Source organism: Pleurodeles waltl, chromosome 6 (assembly GCF_031143425.1).
Source record: "Pleurodeles waltl isolate 20211129_DDA chromosome 6, aPleWal1.hap1.20221129, whole genome shotgun sequence".
Classification (NCBI taxonomy): Eukaryota; Metazoa; Chordata; class Amphibia; order Caudata; family Salamandridae; genus Pleurodeles; species Pleurodeles waltl.
In genome coordinates, this window is record NC_090445.1 from 1017832277 (window position 1) to 1017854198 (window position 21922).

At 41.2% G+C, this 21922-nt stretch overlaps 2 protein-coding genes across 2 annotated transcripts in view; one reads left to right on the forward strand and one right to left on the reverse strand.

The window, feature by feature from the left end:
• Positions 1 to 21922, forward strand: part of SMIM1 (small integral membrane protein 1 (Vel blood group)) — a 402844-nt gene that overhangs the window by 374206 nt on the left and 6716 nt on the right. The gene's annotated exons all lie outside the window — the stretch shown is intronic.
• The window catches only part of LRRC47 (leucine rich repeat containing 47), a 127966-nt gene that overhangs the window by 50159 nt on the left and 55885 nt on the right, over positions 1 to 21922 (reverse strand). Inside the window, exon 4 of the mRNA XM_069239958.1 lies at positions 1256 to 1371. Coding sequence (XP_069096059.1) covers positions 1256 to 1371 — 116 coding nt within the window. The remainder of the gene's footprint in view (positions 1 to 1255; positions 1372 to 21922) is intronic.

Consider the following 21922-nt stretch of genomic DNA (forward strand, 5'->3'; position numbering starts at 1 on the left):
AAGAGAAACTACCAGTAGTTCATTGGGTATTTTTACTGATCTGGATCCCAGTATTATCCAGTAAGCTTTATTTAAGAACTCCCTCTGGTATGTCAGAACCAAGAGGTTGAGTCTGCCCCAGTGGCACTGTCCTACCAGGGTGGAGAGTGGCGGTCTATGATGAAGCATGACAATTAAGTGTGTGAGACTGCATCTTCCGTAAAGGAGGAATCCCCCACAGTTCCATCAACATATTAGATTTTCCATGAAACTATTTATGGTGTTAGGGTCACTACCTGACTGAGTGTGTCCATCTTAATCAGCTCTCCACACCTTTTGTGCGTAATGATTAGTATTGGGAGGACGTGTTGAGAGGCTATACCTCTCACCTCTCTGTATTTTGCCCCATTTTCTTTATTACAATTTACTCGTTTGGGATTTTTCTTGTGTAGTGTTTTCACTTTATTTCATTATTATTATTTTTCACCTACTAAAAGCTAGGGTGCCTACCTGCTATGTGTTTGTTGCTTGTATTTTCACTCCATAGCTTAACAGCCGCTGTAAAATTCATGCTATCAATAACACGCACAGCTTCTTGCCATAGATACTGACATAGCTCGGGCACTATTTATATATGTACCTGTGCTATTCCACACTACAATAACAGATAGAAACATTATACATAGGCACAACTGAATTCTCTGTGTAAGGACAACAAAGGAAATCTTCCAGAACAGAACATTCATTCAACCTCTAACACAACCTTGTAGAATTAAAAAAAACAGACAAAGAAACCCTTGCGTAAAACTGATGGGGAAGCCTATGGAAGGCCATGAAGAAGGTGGGAAAGAGAAAGCCATTTCCGAAACTGGTCCTGAAATCATCTTTAAAAGTATGGGTCAGTCGCTGTGAGGTTGTTGCAAAGGCAATGGAAGAACGGGGTGTTGGCCACCAATGATGAGAGGTATGTACGTTGTAAGACCACTAATCAGACTCGTCTAGGAACATTTTATGCATTGTACAATTTTCTTCACTTTGAACAAACATAATCGAAACAATTGCTAATGTCTATTTCGAAGTGTATAAAAAGTAAAATTGAACCATCGCAAATGCAGATAGGCTTATCCTGTACAAAACATTCAGAAACATTTTCCTTATCTTCAATTGAGAAAATAAAATTGCAGACGAATAAGGAACAGCCACAGGCCCTGTACACAAACCATTATTAGGCCAAAGCCTTTTTGAGAAAAAAAATAATCAAGGTTAAAACACTGACTTGTGCAGTCCGGAAACATTTTGGCGTTTTTTCTGCTTTCGCTGCTCTTCTGCCTCAAACTGCAGTTGTCGGACTAGTTCATCTGCCTTGATCTCTTTCCGACCGAGGGGAACAACCTGCAAAAAAGAAAGTACAAACATTAATTACAATGACATCTCCAAGTACACATGCCATTGTAATATTAGAGCAAATAGTATGAATAAGAATGTACTTAAACATTTAAACTGTACAGTTAAAAATTAACTTCAGTTCATTTGTGACAGGTAGAAATTGGCAACTAAACCACAGCTGCTCTTTTGCAACATTTAGAGCCCATTTCCTTCTCTAATTGGACTGCCAGGCACGTAGACAGGCGTATTCCCGTAAAATACCAGCATTGCTACATTACAATTTAATCAAGCCATGCCCTTCACTTCAGAATGCCCTATCAGTTTTCGATAATCAAATGTTAGTTCGATTACAAGAGGTTACTAATCACAAACACTACACGATGTAGGATTTAAGCGGAAGTACAAAAAGCTCAAAACCTCTGCCACTGCAACTAGGAAACTACAGTCGAATTCTACCCAGTTTCCTGGACTATTCGAAATTAAATGTTTGGGTAAGAAATGAGTCGACAAAACATCTAACACTTAGCAACAAGACTGGACTGGGGGAGGTGCTGGCACCACAACTGCTAGTAAGGAACTTTTTTGTTAAATCATGCATGTTCTGAGGCATCAGGTTTTAGTTTTCTATTATATTTTGCAGGACATTGCCATTTAAACAGTACTGAATGTTACTGTTCCACATTTAAAGACATTGTAGCTCTTGAAAGCACAGCGAAAAACTAAGGGCCACGCAAAGGCATGTACACAGGACAGTACAGAGAAGAACGGATCATCAAGGTATGCAACAAGCTTAAAGGTTATTATTACGAAGCATGTACTTTTAAAATTAATGTAGGTAGTGTATACATTTCACAGACCTGCTGAAAAATCATCATTTTGGAACCCAGAGTCGATTTTAACAGCTCGCCATGCACTAATAAAACCTTGGATCGACGATTTATAAGAATTTGTTTTTATCCTGAATAAGAAAAGAAGGCCTGGTGTGATTTACAAAATCAGGCCCAGGTTTCCCACTAAACTCAACCCCATGCTGGGAGAGGGATCAGGGGGAAGAGAAAGGATGATTTAGTCAGTTGCCTTCATTAACTCTCTTTCTGGTAAATGCTGTATCTAACTGTAGAGTCCTCACCTTGTGAATATTCCCCACGTGGCAGACTGGGTAAAGAAACTTTAAAGCTGTACTCCTACATGCTGGTAGTTGGGGTTCTGCAGCTCTGTGCCAACGTTGTTCCTCTCTGGGAGTAGCAGGCAGAACCGCACATAAGAGCCCATGAGCATCCTTAGAGTTGTCCAGGCTCTAAGGCGCAGGGCCCATTACAGACTCACAAGATCACTGTGCAGATATCTAAATTGGAACCTTTTTAGATAGAAAGAATTAAATATTACATCCTTACTGTAAAGTCAAATTTGCCAATAATATATTAGTCAATTCTGTCATGTTATAGGGGTCAGATTGCATACACTGGTCTGGACACCAGTGCCCCAGTGTGCAGAGTTCCAAAACCAGCAGTGTCAGTCCACAAAAAAACGGGTGGGAAGGGTGGGTGACCATGCAATAAAAAGGTACTTTCCCACAGCAATACTCTTCCTCAAAGATCAGGTGTGTCTCCTTTCAGAAAGCTCCATATGCAAGAAAAGGTTTTGAGAAAGGGTAGCCTGAAAAGTAGCTTTAACTCTATTCAAAATGGATTGGCTCTCCATCTACACGTGACCGCTAAAAAGGCAGAATAAAAAAAAGATAATGGGCTGAAGTGTTCAAAACAATAACTAGCAATATGACTAAGTCAGGTGTCTGAAGGTGTGCCTCTAATGAGTAAGTGTTACTTAGAGACACAGATCAACAAGCAAACCTGGGAATCCGGTGGGGGCAGTGAAAAGTATTAAGCCTTGGAAGGCAACTTGCCTAGACTACTGATCAGGGATAGATTAACATATTTACAAGGATGATGGGAACCGATTTGTCGGTTATTTCTAAAGCAATTCGGCTTGTGGGCTGAACCCATCCAGGGTTAGGGGCTACACTAGTAACCTAGACAATTTATAACATTGCTACGTAATCTACATAAACTTTCTACATTGCAGCTTTACTTCATAATTATACAAAGTGGTTTATCGTAGTCTGACTCCATTATGCTTTTTTAACTTTATTTTTAATTAGGGTTGTCTCATAACTCAAACTAATACAAAAATTCGCCAGGCATGCCAATCAATGAGAGATTATTTGCTAAATCAGCATACTCATACCCTTGTCTGTACAATAGGTTCACAGTTAAATGGTGTATGTCTGGACTGCAACCTATGAAACCCAATGCAGGACCCACTCTTGCCCGCAGGGTGGAGTGCTCAACACGTACTCGGTGAAGGTGGGCCACAGACTGTAAATTGGGACAGGTGGTGTGGGAAGATAATCTAAAGACAATAGGGAGGGAAAGAGGTTGGGGCCTCATTGGAAGGTGGCAATTAAGTGGGTAAGGGGTTGTGGGTAATAAAGGGTGAGGAAGAAAGCCTGGATGGTATCCCTGGCAATTGAGTGGGGGTGAGTTATTTAATCACTATTGCACACTCTGGAAAATGCTTAGTTTGTTAAAGGAGAAAGTCTAAGAGATAATAAAAAGCATGGGGCAGGAACATAGTAAGGCAGTGAGAACCAAAGTAACTCAATTAGGAAATTATCTCCTAAACAACTAGCCTCATGAAAAGTGCATCGCCCAACATCATATTACAAATTTACACAGCCCTGTGGCCCTCGACTACCTCTCAGTGGAGGTGTTAGGAAGCTAACTGGAATATTACCAACAGCACTAAATATTAGACGAACCATTAAGGTTCAGTCTCCTACATGGAGGGTCAGAAAACTAGTGTCTTCTAGCTCTCTCTCTTTATGAAGCCCCTCTATAAAAGCTGCTGCAAAGGAGACTTTGTCTCCTGCAACCCTTCATTAGGGTTGAATATAAAAGTGAGGGCCGGTACTCTGTCTTTCATTGATTCTTTCTGAACGTCTGCTGAATTTGGCAGCTACTTTTCATTGAAAGGCAGCTAAGTTTGTGAACAGGAGTATTCTAAATCAGTGGTTCTCAACCTATTGACTTCTGTGGACCCCCACTTTATCATAACTAGAACCTGGAAACCTCCGCTGAATTATTATTGGAATTCAAGGACCCCCCCTACTGAGCAATTACTAAAAGCTGGGGACCTAATCTGTTAATTTAATATTATTTAATTTTCTTAGCCCTTACAGACTCCCTGAGGAGGCCTCGTGGACCCCCGGGAGTCCCCAGACCACAGGTTGGGAACCACTGTTCTAAATCACTGGACACACATCCCTCTTTTTTTTTTTTTACACTGTCTTCAGAAGGATTTATTGTGCATCCACATCTTGAAATTCTGCATGAACTGTACTCCTAGAGGTCTCATCGTCTTTCATAAATCTTCATGAAAACTGCAATGAATTTTTCAAACTGACAAGCTGCTTTTATGTTATCTGAGCCACTTCCTTGTGTAGTAAAGGAAAAGGTTCTTTGCACCGTGAGTCCAGAGTAATAGAGATACATCTAATAAGGAACGCTGCCAGGGAAATGGACAGGTTGCTTCTTAAATCTACGTGTCCTGTAAAATAAATCTACTTGTCTCTTCAGTGCCATGTACTGCAACGACAAATTATGGCAGCAATCTCATTATATAAATCTCTGATACTATTTTCTTTGATTATGCCAGGGGCTAATATTATAGTATGGCTTTAATGCTAGTAATTACAAGCACTACTACAGCAGTTTCCTTATTTTGCCACCTTTCTGCAGATCTCCATACTGGAACTAGAGGAGGCAGTAAGCAGTAGTTCCAGGGCTGGAATGCCTTTGAGACTGGGCAAACCTGCTAACTTGCATGTTTTATGGATCTTCACCAGCGCTTCTCTAACTTTTTCCAGTACTGAGAAAGGGTGGAAATTAACTACGGACAAGGGCAGAAGTAAAAAGTTCAAGGGTTGGGAAGAAAGTGGTTGGAGGGAAAGTGAACTTGTAACAGCTCAATAGATTTATGCATGAGCAAATCTACACATCCATAACTGCTTATGCTAAAATACAGTTCACAAATATTTTCTGGAGGATGATTTCCTGGTTTACTTCCGTAAATTATTATGAACTTATTAAAGCCACTAATGCAAAACATATAGCATAGGTACTCTCTTGTGACTTTCTTTAAGAATTAGGTCTGGCATTAAACAAGACATTTTGTTTTTCATAAAATTCGATTTATCTCTCTATCAATCTATCGGCTGCCTTTACTGCGAGTGATAGCATTTTGCGCTTCCACAGGAAGAATATCGGCACACAAAGTAGCTTTGTTCAGTGCCAGCAACTAGTTGAGGCAATGTGTGCTTTTTGAGATCATTTTTATGGGCGAGTGCAAAGTGCTCAGTCTCATTCTGTAATCCCTCTTTGGGCTTCCAACCACCCCCATGTCACGTCAGTCACTTACATTGGTTCTTGGGCTTGCCTTTTAAAATCCGCCTGCTTTCATTTGTGAAAGGCATGCATACGTCATGCCTTTTCCTGTGTTTAGCCCACCTACACAGCACTGGTAAACTACTAAAAACACACGAGGCTTGATGTTTTCAGCATGGTGTCCGGACTACTTTATCTGTTTATTTTCCACGCAGCGCAATTGTGCTGCATTTTACATAGCGCAATCACACTGCGTTTTTTTTCTTTACAAAGCTAATAGCTCTAACTCGAGCAAATGCGAGCCCCGTTGCATTGAACATGCCTGTTTTTTTTTGTTGCTTTTTGCCAATGTTTGTTACAATGGTGAGGGCCTCCCAGCTCCAACAAAAATGAAGTGTTACAAAAGCCATGTCAAAACAAGACACGCGTTGACAAAACCAAAAGACTGTCCACCAATTTCGGATTGTTTGGCTTTGCCAATGCTTCTTTATTTTAATGTTTCCGATAATCTTGTCGAAAACGGATACACTGATCTTTTCATTATGAATTTTTTGGGAAATACTAGCATTCATCAACATACTTTACTAAATGATGCTTCAAAGAAATAATACCTAACATTTCACAGTAATTTTAAAAAACTGTTTTCCTGCTTGTATTTTTCCTGAACATTTTATTTTGAAAGCAAAGAATCATCAGTCTTGCTTACAAGCTTCTGCAAACATTTGAATCTAATCAGACAGCACTCTTGGAGCATTATAAGTAGCCTATTTATGTTAAACTTTCAAATGTCTGTGTACACATTATTTTAATGGAACCACTGTGCAGTGTGACTTTGCAACATTTATTTAGAGTGCCTACTTAATAATAAAGGTTTTGCATTAATGAACCATAAATACAAGTTCGAACAGCATTAACATATGGACACAAATATTACCTCAACTGCAGACAGTTCCATTTCCTGTAAACTGGCAGACAATGGGTCTGTGCTGCAGGAGGTTGGGCCTGCTTGTCCCAAGAACAAAATAAACATTAAAGCTTGTTGTCCTTGACCTCAAATATGTACCAGGTGTCAGGCTATAGGAATTCCACACCCAAGACTGCTATGGTGTTCCACAAGTGAGATAATGCCCCTTTGATCTTATTTGCTTAGATTCTGCATCTGCTACCAGTTTCTGCTTTCTTTCAAGAATGTTCCGTGTTTTGATCATAACTGTTGGCAGTTTACTCGCCTGTCGAGGACAGCCTGTGGCTTCTTAATAAAGTCCTTGTCTACATGATTCCTCGTAAAAGCATCATTACATATTTTGATGATGAGTTACTGTTCGTGAAGCTCAGTGCTGTGGCTTGTCTCAATATTCACCAACATCAACCTTTGCCATTTGATTTTGAAAGAAGTAAATACACCATGGTAAGTCACTGAATTTGACACGCTGACACTAGGTCAAAACTCACCCTTCAGATCACATGTGGTAAGGCAGCCTGTGACCACTCCAAAAAGTCTTGTGATGGCTGTGCAGCCTTAAATCAACCGACGCTGATGCATATTGCACTGCAGTGTGGCAGTTCCAGAAAGGACAGTGCAACTGAGAACCACATAGCACTTGCATACTGTGCGTAGATGTCATCTTGCCTGCAGAAAAACCCAATGATATCCTGCTTTCCTCACATCTCTGCACCAATGAACAACACAGCATTCCAGATGAAAGCTAAATTTGGTGGTTTAAATCTGTATCCATTATAGCACTCTACTCTCACTGGACACGTCTCCTCCATCATTGTTAGGCCATGCTGAACTAAGTTTGAAAAAAACAAATTAAAAAAATTATAACATGACACAAAAACCTCACTAGATCTATAGGTGTGGAATATTTCAGCAGCAAGTTTGCCTGACAATTTAGTTGGGTCATTAAAAAAAAATCTAACTCTTACTTCCACTTTTGAACTACCCACATTTTATTTCAACATGCAACGCAGCAATAAACCACCACCTTTAAGCCTGGTAAGCCATTGATATATTGGGAAAAATGTATTGGATCTTTCAACAACCATAAACGAGGAATAAAAACGGAAACTCATTTGGCTCCAATAGAAATAAATCACTTTTTCTTAATCTATGTGGCATGGAAGGTGAAGAGGTACTACAACATCTACCTTCTTATAATCCATAACTCATTAACAGAAACATCAGATATACTCAAACTTCATTTTACTGAATATCCACACAGTCATGGAATGATTTAACTTTTACATGCATCAGTTTGCAAACAAGCCTGCTGGTGAACATGTGTCAGCACTAGGTTTTGGCTGCTAATTGCAGCATGTCAGAAATGTAAACATATATTGGTGACCAAGTGATCATATGGTGCTCAAAAAAACAATTTACGAACTGTTATATGTCATTGTAATCCAAACTTGGTTAAAATCATATAAATATCCAAGAGTGTCGAATGATCAATTTCATCATTCAAAGCTTTGATTGTAGACGCCTTGAATGTTGAAGTAGCAGCAGTGACTGTAACCAACATGACTATCAGAGATAACATTGAAAAGTAGAAATATACAAATAAGTTAATCAACAATGAGATAAAGCAGAGCGTTTGGGGGGGGGGGGTGTACACAGTGTGGGTACCCAACTCCTAGAAGCACTAGGAAATCATGCCTACAGTAAGAGAAGATAGTTAGAAATGTGTGTATAAGGAAGAATTATAGGAAGTTTTCATCGACACAAGACAAATCTAGTTTAGAACATGGCACAACGAACAATGTGAATCTTAGTCAAGCAGAACAAAAAGGTGCTAGGCAAGACAGTGAAGCCAGTGTCAAAGTGAAAGATTTCAACGTTAAAGAGAATGATTTGATGGAACAGAAATATCATCTATTCAAGAATGAAATTAGATGATGAATAATCTCTGTAAGAGTGAGAAGGTTGTTCTGGGGATTGGCGAGGCACAGTACTCACTATCAAAGTGTCAGATAATTGTTGTTGGCATAAAAGTAGAGAATAAGGTAACTTTTCACCATCACTTCATATTTTTAACAAACAACTGAGCAATACTAAATTAGATCCAAGTAATATAACATTGTATTGTTGTGGTAGACAGGAAAATAAATTGTTAGGGTAGGTCGTTAACATTTATTTACAAGGAGGGAAAATCACACGTAAATTTTAAGTGGCCATTAAAAGTCAACATGCCCTACTGTGCTAGCACCAAAGCAACAAGTGAACTACACTCAATCTCAATGTGACAAAATGTACATTTTGCAGATCAGAGGTTTCATTTTGACTATTCTGCATGATAATTAAGGATGACAGGCCGATGGTGTGTTGGGTGAGATTAAAATTGTGTTTCAGAGTGAGCTTGGAATGGTAGAAGGGTTCTCACAAAATATTTGGAGGATGGACTCAAGCAAAACATATGCTATTGTGTGAAATTACTATATCAAAGTACACCAAGTTAAAACAGTTAAGGCATTCTGACCCAGACGCTGCGATTTACTTACTGCATGAAAATCTCCTTGGAAAAGGGATGCCAAATTCTTGAAAATCCGATAATAATGTACAATTCACCTCTCGGGAATTGAAAACATTCTTTGAGACTGTGGTATTAAATATTAACATACCAATTTACTAGTGATTTGTTATGGTCTTATCACTGTACAACACAAGTAATTTAAATTCATGAAGGAAACCCAGGAGAAACAGCCATAACTATAAGTCATGAGTAACCCAAGACAAAAGAACTGTATAATGCCATAAATACCAGCATCCAGGACAAAGTGGCCTTCAGATATTAAGACTGGGTGAGCAATCCTTCCCTATGAAGGTCCTCCGCACAGCCCGGATCTAGCAGGCTGGCATAATAGTGCTTAACACACCAGAGTCAAGAGGGGAGTTTTAGGGGAAAAGGGTGTTGTGTTCAGGCCATATGTCCTTTAGGGTGAATGTAGCACGTTCAGGCTGGTGATGTCAGCAGGGGGCTGTACCTTCCATTATTACTTCCTCTGGTTAAACTGCCCTCGTGTGAAGCACGAGCATGTTGATCCGCGCCTTCGATGCTGATGCACAGTACGCTGCGGGGGACACTGAACATTGCAAGTACCCCGCCCACCCATGGAGAACTGCGAGAGAGAAAGCCTGTTAAAACAAAGACCGTTCTTCCCGGTCTGGAGATCATGCATACTGTCAAGCCATCAATATTGCATGCATGGCAACAAGTAGGGGTGGTGGGATCTGTGGCAATACATGCCAAAAGTATTGCTTTCTGTTGTTTAAGAGGAAAAACTCCGTACGTCATGACTAACAGGTACAGTAACTGTTCATGTTTGCGGTTTCATGTAGTACGAACATGGGCCACGAATATGAGAGTACTTTCCAGCTAAAAGACAGTTACATACAAATAAAAAGATAATAACTAGGATCATGGCGAATTCCGGAACATACTTACAAAATGTACCGAAAAACAACAGGTTACCAATGTGAAAGAAACAGTCTTGACTGGAAGAGACAGAAACATAAGAAGATGTACTGTACAATTATTGGGCGTCAGAGCTTCTGACATGGCAACTCTGTAGTTTCAAATGACAATACTTTGCCACTAGAAAAAAGTTTGCGTAGAAAATATCAATCGCAACATTATTTGACAACTTGCTGCAGGGCCTGACTTGTTCTAAACATTTCTTTGGTAGCATTCTTACCGATCAATGGAAAATGAAAGGGTGAGATAAGATGAGTCACCAGGCCCCTTATTCCCGAAAAAAACATGCAACCTCATCTAGGTCTCTCTCTGGAAGCGGCTGATGCCCAACGGAAAAACAAAGGAATGTGTTCAGATTTGGCTGAGACCAGAACCGTTCATCTGTGTAAATAGGATAGCATCAAGTCCAATTCCTGCCAAAATCGACTCAGATTTTCATCTTTCAAAGGACATCTACATCAGTTTCTGCGAGATGGTCAGATGCTTTAACTACCATGTAAGAGTCAAAACCTTATTTATAACTGTATCCAGCAACGAGACCAGTGCCGCTAGATTCAAAGCTAAGGATATCAGACTGAGCTGAACCTTTTTAATAAATCATTGCTTGGTATAGTAACGCGTTTTCTCTTTCAGAGTTCTCAGAATGCATTTACTAATGTGACTTGAGGCTGCTTACGCTGAACAGCTAACACGACGGACAGGGTTTCAGCTAAAATAACCCTGGGAACTTGAGCACCAAAATGGCGCTCTGCAAAACGATATGAAATACCAAGTAGTAGCAGCAAAAAGGACCTGTTGCGCAAATGCTCGAAATGAGTGATTACACTACTTATCATTTACTGTTTTATATACAACCACTAATGTGCACCTCTAAAACTTTAGTGCAATTTAAAATAAGGTATGAGTAGAGAAAAACAAAAATAGCAGAATTTAAAAAATATATAAGGCCGTCTAAATCAAGAAAGCACCAAGGGTTTCGACCAGGCTTTTTCCACTGTACTCTGATTCACTCCAATATACAGAGGAAGGAATTCATAGTAGTTCAACCACAAATTACTTCATTCTGATTATTTGTGGCCATCTGGTGAAAGTTTCATGCTTTACAGTCATTCATTCAATAATGTGCACACTTGTTGGAGCACCTCACTTATACCGTCAGCTTAGGCCTATCTGCAGCTGAACTCTCATTTAATTCTAAAGGTCCCCTGAGGGGGCCGACCACCAGACGAGGCCTTTCATCAAATGGTGTCAAAATAATTAGCAAACCAAAAAATGAATTTTCTATGGAAACCTATACCTATCTATGCAGTGGGGACTTCCACGGTAATGATGAAGTAAATATATATGTGTGTGTTTGTGTGTGTAAACTTGAAAAGAAAAAAAAAAAAAAAAAAAGGTTACTAGGACTTTATAGCTGGGCTCAGTTTTCAAATGTACAAAACCATAGAAATTCACCTGTTATAGTCATGTGAAATAACCCTAACTATAACAGGTGCCCTAAGGGAACTATAACTCCCACCCCCCGCCAGGCACAGTTATGTGATCAGTAATTTTACTGCAGATGTTACAGTGACATTATCAACTATGCTATCAAAGATGTCATCAGTGCTGTAATTTGTGGGGTAAGTAGGAGTGCATGGCAGGGGTGCGAGTTGTAGTCATTAGGGCACATATTATAGTTAACTGAAATAACTCTATAACTTGTGGATTTCTATGGTTATGTACATTTAAAAATTGAGCCTAACTATAACGTCCCTGTAACCTTTGTTTTGTTCAATGAATTTCTACAGTTTTTTTTAACGTAAAGTAATTTTCCTTGCTGTACTTTAATCCAATTACCACCGGCCACATGGCCTGACCTGCCGCTAACCCCCTAAAACCACCCAGCATAGCATATGGCCTTTGGCCGTGCCTGGTGGTGGTCGGCCGCAGAGCATGGCTTGAAGCCAGGCCCTACGGCCAAGCCCCATAACCACCCAACCCCATGCCACGCATGGCCTAAGTGGTTGTCCAGGCCCACCGGCCAACCCTCCTGCATGCACCCAAACCCAAGCAGTGCACCCCCTTCGGCCGTGCGCAGCATGAGCTTGGATGCAGTTGCTTGATTATTTTTCCTTAATTTTTCCTGGATCTACGGAAGGGGCTAAAAAAAAAAAATGGGCCAATTTTTTCCTCACGAGAGGTCCCTAAGGGATCCCTATATGTGTCAGAGTCAGGATGCCTTTATCCTGACCCCTATTTAGTTTTTTCACTACTACTTTTACACCCCTCCCACCCCCCAACCGAGCAGATGCAACAAAAGAAAATGGCAGCCGCAACTTTTCCGTCAGGCTGTGGCCAGCCAATCAGGGACTTTCTTTTTCCGCAGGTCCGGATCTGTGTCCCTAAATATCTATATTTTTTGGCCTTAAATTACTCCAAAACTAATGAACAGATTCGCACCAAACCACAAAAAGTGTGATCAGCACAACAAGATCTAGCTTTCTGCCAAATTTGGTGTAATACCGTTCAGCGGTTTAAGCTGCAGGTATGTCTAAAGGTCCTATGGAATAATGAATGGTGAAAACGCGTTTTGGGACCCACCCTTTTAATTAGCCCCCTCTTGACGGATCACCCTCAAACTATAGGCAAAATAAAAAAGACCTCCGTCTATGGAATCTAGGTCTTAACTATAAGTAAGTAGTTTGTTAGTTAGATTGACTGGAGTAATGGAGGGGTGGAGGAGGAAAGAAATCCAGAAGGGTTCATTGGGAGTATATCCTTCATTTACTCAACCCAAAGGCTTGGGATGAGTAAAGGGGGGTGGAGGAGGGAAGAGTAGGTGGAAGGGTGAGGGAGAGCATAGTAGTAGGGCGAGATAAATGCGGGAGAATTTAGTAGGGTTGTGTGGGAGGTATATATATATACATACATATATATAGGTATATATATATATATATATATATATATATATATATATATATATATGTATACGTATATATATATATATATACACACATACATACATATACATACATACACACACACATACATATATATACATACAACTGTCACTAACAGTAATCTATCCTTGGAAGGTGTGGATTGACAATGCGCCAAGACCCTGGCTATACGGGAAGAGGTGCCCCCACAGTGTAAACTTATCTCATGGAATATTGCGGGCTATGATGCTAAATTATCCGATAAGGCGTGGATTAGGTGTGTGACGAATTTTGATGTGATCATGCTTCACGAAACCTGGTCAGAGGGGTTGTCTGTGTGGGATGGGTACAACAGATTTGCAATTCCAGCTGTGAAGTCTCTTGGTGGCCGCTCAAAAGGTGGCTTGGTTACCCTAATTCGCCTCTCTAAGATAGTGGGTGCATTTCAAATTAACTGCAATCACCAAGGTATATTGCTGGTATGGGTAATTTTCTCTAATAATTTTAATATGTTACTGGTTAACTTTTATAATGCTGTATGGGATATGGGATGCCAAATTGGGGCCCTGTTTTCCGTTCTTCAGATTTTGAAATACAGAATGGAGGAGATGGGGTTAGAATTCTGTGCTATTGTCTCTGGAGACTTTAATGCTAAGCTGGGGAGGCTCAGTACTGTGGTTAATCCCTTTATTCTTGACTGTGAGGATTATTTAGTGGACGGTCTGCAGGACGCCAGAGGCAGGGTTCTAATCAAGGAACTCAGGAAGCTGGGTCTTCTGAATGTGTGTGATATAGAAGCCGCAGGCACTCATCAACTCCCAACTTATGTGGGAAGAGGATTTGAATCCACTATTGAATATATCTTTATGTCTCCACCTATGAAAGACCTGGTGACTGGGGGAGAGGTGATGGGGGAGAGTTTCAGTGATCACAATCCCCTTATAGTATCCTTTAAACTCCCTGGGGCCCTACGTAATTTGGGGAGAGGTAGGCCGGTAGTAGTGGAGATAAAGGACCAGGGTAGGCGGCTTGGGTGGAAGCAAGTGGATTCCCTAAAAATTGTTGAAAGGGTGGTGGGGAAAAATGTAGATCTATTTATGGACACACTCTTGACGGAGGCCCCTAATCCTCTATATTATGGGAAAGATTAAATCAGCTAGGGCTGGATCCTAATATTGTAGAGATGCTCCGATACTTACATTCTGGGACGATTGCTAATGTTAGGGTAGGGTCGAATGGGGAATGCTCAGAGGCCTTTAAGCTTTCAAGTCGTGTGCGCGCCAGGGGTGTTTTCTGGCTCCTACTTTGTTCCTTCTATATATACAAATGGATTCTCAGATTTTCTGATGAAACATTATAGGGATGTTCCAAAGGTGAATGGTACTGATATCCCTGTACTAACGTACGCGGATGACGCAGTCCTTATGGCCCGTACTATGAATGGTCTCCGGGAATCAGTTAGAGCTTATGCCTCCTTTACGTCAGCTTTGGGTTTAGAGGTCAATTTGAAGAAATCTCATTTTATGGTGTGTGGAAGACCCCTGAGTAGGGTGGGGGAGCTAAGGGTGGAGGATCAAATTATTAGTAGGGTCCATGAGTTTCCATATCTAGGGATTATTTTTGATGAGAAAGGATCATGGAAACCTTGTATTGCCAGAAGGGGTGCGCTTTTTCATGCAGTAGTTGGCACAACTTTTGACTTTGCTGTAAGGGTAGGTAGTAAACCCATCAAGCCCTTGCTTGAAATTTATAGGCGGAAATGCCTCCCCGTCCTGCTGTATGGTGCTGCACTTTGGGGGTATAGGGACTACCGAGCCCTTACGGTGGAAGAAAATCTGTTCTGTAGAAGGCTATTGGGAGTTGGACAAAATATCCCTGGTTTCAGCCTTCACTTGGAGCCTGAGTTTGTCCAGGACACCATTCAGTTGGCTCCCCTTCTGCTATGGATTTCAATTTGGACTAATGAGCATGCCACTCTGAATAGGGATATCTTAAAGGATTGTCTGGCTTGTGACAATGCAAAGAATATTCCCTGGCTGATGCACATAAGGAAGATGGCTCATGATTTGGGGCGGCCTGATTTGGTTGATTATCCTGAAGGCCTGACCAGGTGTGATAAGAAATGGGTTAAGGAGAATTTTTTAAAAATCCAGAAGAATAGGAGGGAGGGGGAGGCCTTAGGGAAAAAAATCGATCAGGGATTTCATTATGCTAAAGATGTGGGTAGGACCTGAGCGCTATCTCTTAGAGATTAAGGATGTGAGGGAAAGGTCTCTCATAACACGTTTCCATTTGGGGATCATTAGAAGTAATTTGTGTTTCCCGTTAGGTCAGTATGGGGACAAATGTATTAGACCCTGCCCCTGTGATGGGGTGTCCCAACAGACCTTGCCCCATTTTACTTTGTTTTGTGTTTTTTATGCACCATTCAGAACTCGTTTTCTATTACCTCTCCTAAAGCCCAAGGGTTTTGTGTAATATCGTCCGGCTTTTATGTGGCTGCAGATGGCCTCAGATGTATTGTTGTGGAAGGGGCTGGGATCATTCCTGATGGGAGCTATTACTTGGCGTAACAATGTAGAGTTTTTAGAATGAATCCTTCTATTTTATTGTTTTTACGTATGTGGTTATATATGTGTTTATTCCTGATGGGTGTTCTTATTATTTATGGTTCTATTGCTAATTTTAACAAATGTATTGGAGATTATTTATTGTAATGGATGAATTTTTTCATACCGAATAAAAGTTATTATATAAACATACACACACACACACACACACTAAGGACAATTGGTGGTAAAGTACCACAATGTAATACAAAGCATCAAGGCCAACAAGTAGTAAAACATGTAAGCTAAGTGCATGCAACCTAAATGCATACGTGGTAATGAATGATATTCCCTAGAATAATCTCTGCCACTAGTAATTACTGTGGCCGAATGCCATATGCCTGGTTTTGGTCACAGTATCATGGAATGCACAAACAAATGATGCACATGAACAGAGCCCAGAGTAAATACCAGTGCCCAAGATCAATTCAAGCATTCCACCAGTCACTTTTTTGTTATTCTAAGTGAGACTTCCTAAGTGCGACAGATATGCTCAGATGTGGGTCGCGCGCTCACTGTGCCACTGGATTCAACCTGTATCTCACTGACGAAGTCCAAATGGTGGGAACCGGTTGGGGTATGAATGCGGCCAGGTATTTACCAAGGAATGCAATTAAGTCAAACCTGTAAATTTATTGTTTTTCAAAGATCAAGTAACAGTGCTTCAAAATCAAATTAATGGCAGCAACGCACTGCTTCGGTGACGTTGACACTCTACGCCCTGAAGCACAAAGATTTTTTTCAAAGTATACAAATAGAGAAATGTTTGTGAAGTCAGGTGGAGGGTACGAGCACCGTGATGGAGAGGGATAAGAGTATAAAACTAAAGGAGAGGGTTAGTGAAGCTGAACATCCTCGTAAAGCATTCTTTAGACAATGGCTGCAGCATCTGATCTGTGGCATGTTAATTGTGTCGACTGGAACAAGAAGCATTGTACGAGTGTACCTTTTGCCCTATCATAAGGTCCCCATGATCTCCCCACTGATCCAGATAACAATAGATTTCATCATAGTTGCACCATACATCAAACTACGCTAAATGTAAAATAGACTACTGAACAGACAACAGAAATTTGCTTTTGTGGTTCAGAGTCCAAACTTATTTTGCTCTCTGGAATCCACACAAACAATTGCCATTAATGACATTTCCTTGGCGGATGACACATACCCTTTAACCATCAATTCACCATAGATAAATAAAATTGATTGGCAAGAATCATAACAATTTTTCTGGTTCCATGTATGTATAATACATGACTGTTCTCTTATGTTTAACTCGTGTAGGTGGAGCAGCCATTCATAACGGCTGTATTAGCATTTCTCTGGGTTTATATTTTTGTGAATAAATAATGATAAATAAAAAAAATATATATATATATTTTTTTTAATGATGGATCCAATAACCAAATGTTAAATTAATAATAATGGAGTTATTAAACGTTATAAGGACTTATCGAAGTGTGTTATCTAATTAGATTTAGTTGTGACGCATTTTCACAAGATCACTATATTGGTTAACAAGGATGCTTTGCTGATGCTGGTCATCAACTTCTGCTCTTTGCCCCTCGCACCTCGTTCCCCTGCGCATCTTGTATTGCCATAGGCTCCACAGAGTGGAGCTAGAGTGATGTAATAGAATTTTCCTAGTGTGCATGTAATGTGAATGAACTTTCAAGTGTTCCTAAAGTGCAACATTTCCCACGGTCCTTCCAATGTAGTTTCGTTGCTGGGCCTAGCACTGACCATTGGTATATAGCCTGGTTTGTAAGGTTTTATAATTTTGTTCACTTCTGGATAGCAATAATGCAGAAGATCCTTGAATGTTTTCGTAGAACGGTTTAGTGCTTATGAAGTTAACAGTGACAATGAAACCTCCGATTTGTCTAAAACATGCTACTTATGAACTGGCTGCAATGAGACCACATATTGTTTTGAGGGGTATTAGAAGACTTTTTCATACCACTGGAGATGCTGTCTGATTTCTTAACGATGTTCTTGTTCATTTAGGACTACTTTGGATATCTTTGCATTTGAGCCTTATTGGCATTTATTCTCTACTGCCCGATTCCGAGAATCTTGTAATAAAACCCTTAAACTCTTCTCCTGATCTAGTACTTAGTTATTATATGGTTCAAGTTAATTATGTGCGATTCTGCTAAACCATGTTTGAGCAAGATCAACCTGCGGCGAAGCCACAGTGTTATTTTTGGGGTAATCTACATTTTGGGGTGTTCTGAATATTGCGGCATGGGGTTCTGCTCCCACATGGCCAATTTGCAGTGCTGCCCATAACAAAATGTTGACTGGTCATCTATCAAGGGCTTACTGTGGACTTTTTCATGTTTTACTTATAACAAAACTATGGACTTTTCAATATTTTACTTATAACAAAAAGCATTTGCCTTCGTAATTACACAGATCAGAATTTAGGACTACTTTGTATAGCTTTACACTTGAGCCTTATTGGCATTTATTCTGTACTGTGGCATGGATGGAAGCATATTGTTTAAAACTAAATTCCAACAAAACCAAACTTTTTGGTTTTTGATCATAATGGTCCCCCGCTACTCTCCCTCTGGTAGCCTGCTGATTTTAACACTTTATCTAATCCTATGGCGTCAGACACAGATCTTGGCATTACCTTAGATTACAATCTCTCCATTGTATTGCAAATTAAACACATTTCATCTGACTGTTTTTTAAAGATGAAAACTATCAAGATGTCTCTTGATCGGGTCACCTGAAGATACAAGGAAAACAGTAGTTCACTCTTAGGTTACGTCCCGTCTGGACTAAAACAGTCTCTACCTTCATCTTCCTGCATATCTGTTATGCAGACTTCAGTTACTTTGGAATAAAGCAGCAAGACTAAGCAGGAGAGTTCCAAGGCACCATCATATCTCTCCACATCTAAGACACTTGCATTGACTCTGGGCGGAACACCTTATTAATTTCCTCACGGGCTACTTTTAAATAAAAAGAAATGATTACCATTCAAGACTGTGAAGATGAAAGGATGAATGTCTGCTGCTCTAATTACAGGGAGTCACGAAGAGAACCTGCCTAAATAATATTCATGAAGTAGGTCGCTCTGTGATCCAGTGTGACTAGACATTTTGCAAAGTGATCTATTAGACTACATGTTGCAAAGAAAAGTGAAAGGCAGGTTACCAAAGTCACTGGGCAATTTGCATCCACTATTAACGATCTGACTTTTCTGTACACTGGTTCCTCTGTCAAACAGAATCTGCTTCTCTTGGGATGTTTTCATAACAGCAAATTCTGAATTGTGAAGATCGTTGCAGAGATGTGCTAACAATAAAATCAATTCACTGAATTAAAAACAAAGGTTACAGGGACTTTATAGTTGGGTTCCGTTTGATCTACTCAAAACCAGAGAAATTCAGAAGTTATAATTATACTTATAGCTATACTTATGACAAGAAACTATAACTCGGGCCTAAAGTTACTTAATGGGTTGCCATGTGGAATTCTGGCACATTTGGTGCCCACAATGGCGACTCCATTGGCCACGTTTGAGGTTTGATTGAGTAGGCCTGCGGGCACCTGCACTCAGGATAGGAATCCAGTGAGTTGGACCAGACCTGAGTAGGTTTCTACACCGTCCCTGGAGGAACCCAGTAGAGGGGCCAGTGGTCAACGTGGAGTCAGATGGGCACCTCTGGAAAGATGCACCCATGTAGGGGTTGCCCCTGCCCCCCCTTCACCAAGGGGTTTACCCCTACCCTAAGGGAACCGGCTGGATCCCAAGGTGGGAAGCTGGTTCCCCGACATATGGCCATGGGCTACAAACGTAGCCTTCCTGAGTGTGCAGGATGAAGATGAAGATGCAGGTGCGGGAACTCCCAGACTGAGGATACCGCGCTAGCCAGCATGTGTCGGACCAGCCATGGTTAGCCTCGGACTGTGCCTGAGGCCTGGGGGCCAGGTAAAGTACAAACCAGTCACAGCCGGTCCTTAACAGCATACCCACGTACTGAAGACCCCCAATGCGGTGTGCCAGTGCAGCAGCCCAGAAGGTGACTTACTGCCACTGGGCACCATAAAATTCATAACCCCAGTAGCTTGGAGCACTTTCCCTCTGCCAAAGCAGGGTGAAAGTGCCTGTGTGATCCATACGTGTTACAAACTGGCACCTTCACTCGTGTGTGGGTTTGAGTACCCGGGATGGGCCAGGAATGGATGGGGGTTGGCCTCTCAAAACCGGGCGTCCATGTCTATGACAGGAAGGGATGGCTCCTATGTGGATGCGTACATGGCTAAAGTGACGATGATACATGTAGGGCTTACTAAATCCGGTTGCAATAAGGGATTACATGGGAGCAGCCTCAAATTGTTTGGTCTCGTTGGAGTCAGGATGACAAGCCCAAGCAGTTGGTAAGGGTAGCTTTGTCACCCCTGGCCAGGAAATGCCACTTTGGGGAAGTGGGCACTTTTAGGCATTGGAACTGGTTCTGGTGCCTTGTAACTCAGGGACACGGCACTGAGCACTTTCTCGTGGGATCAAACCTGTATGGGGCAATGGGAGTTCATGGGCACCAGAGACACAGACCCGGTGACCACCCCCTATGTTTTGAAGACCTCTGAGTGAACCACCTACTGGGAGTCTGAACGTTTCCTCCTTAAATGTTTACTGGCTGTAGTCTTTCCTGTCCTCCACCTTGACACCGACACCAGAGGAGTTGTGACTTAGCCATGAGTGGCTGGGTGCCGAGGAGAATATATATATATATATATATATTTATTTATTTTTACAGTACAGAGAGCTAGTTTATCCACAAGTTCAGAATCTCAAAACGGCCTCACCACGCAAGTCTATTAGACAGTTTCCTCTAAACTAGAAATTGCATCCAACTAATCAGTACACTAACTCTATTAAAGTTGCATAATATATGAGTAACTGCAGTTTTACAACTAACACTGAAAACCAACTCTGGGCTCCAAGGAGTAGTATGTTGTCCATCTGCAGAGTGCTTCAACGCCTCGTCATGTATAATAGATGCTATGTAGATCAACGATACAATACATGTGGCAATATAATTAACAATTTCTCTGCTGTTTTATGTTCACAAAACCACCCCTAAGATGATCACTGTCAGTTCCTGTAGCATGTGTCTTTCCCTGAGTGAAATTATGACATATTGATGCATTTATGATAGGATGCATTTTGCATTATCGGGTTATCTTCATTCTGTTAGGTAGGTTTAAAAAAAAAAAAAAAAAGGATTTCGTTTTGCATTTAGTGGTAACAAGCACAGCTATAGACACCATAAGATAACAAGGCCCAGTTGGAGCCATATTAGCAATCATAACTGTAAATCAAGGATAAGGCGATGAAGGCGCCGCTGTGCTGACAGAACAGCATCACTTGAACATCATAATGCATGCATACAATGAAAGGAAGAAGAGAGGAAGAGGGAGGAGGAGAGGGGAAAAAAGAGTAAGGCAAGGTCAAAGAAAAAGGGGGGACAAGGGGACAATGCAGCCATCATACGTCCTAAATCAGTGGGAATTGAATATCATTAGAGGGGGACGTTAGCTACTATATAACCAGTGGTTGCGTTAAGCAGTCATATTTCATCCAATGTTCGGGACTCCAAAAAGTATGGCAGGGGGGCCCATATATCGCTCAGTCAGGAGCCTTCAGGCATCAGTTCCCAGTATATCATTAGCTGTTACTGACAGTACGCAGCGTGCTTCAGCCATTCACAGCATCGGGGACTCTGCCGTCCCCCAGCACATCGCAACCTTATGCGTAGCCAGCAGCAGTACCACTGTTTCCTGTGTGGGGAGGGGGATCTCCTCGACACGTCCCAAAAGAGCAAGCTTAGGGGTGTGAGGTAGTAAGAGTCTAGACATCTCCTCAGTTGCCCACAACACCTCCGTCCAATAGTCCTGCAGCGCCTCACAACCCCATGCCAGATGCAAGAAGTCCACCTCAGTAGCAAGACACCTCTCGCATCGTGCGTCTACTCTAACACCCATGCTCTTTAATCTGCTGGGTGCATAATACAAACGATGTAGAAAATTGAAGTGAATAAGGCGCAATCTGTAATTAGGGGACAGCTCTCATCTGCGCGCAGCAATGC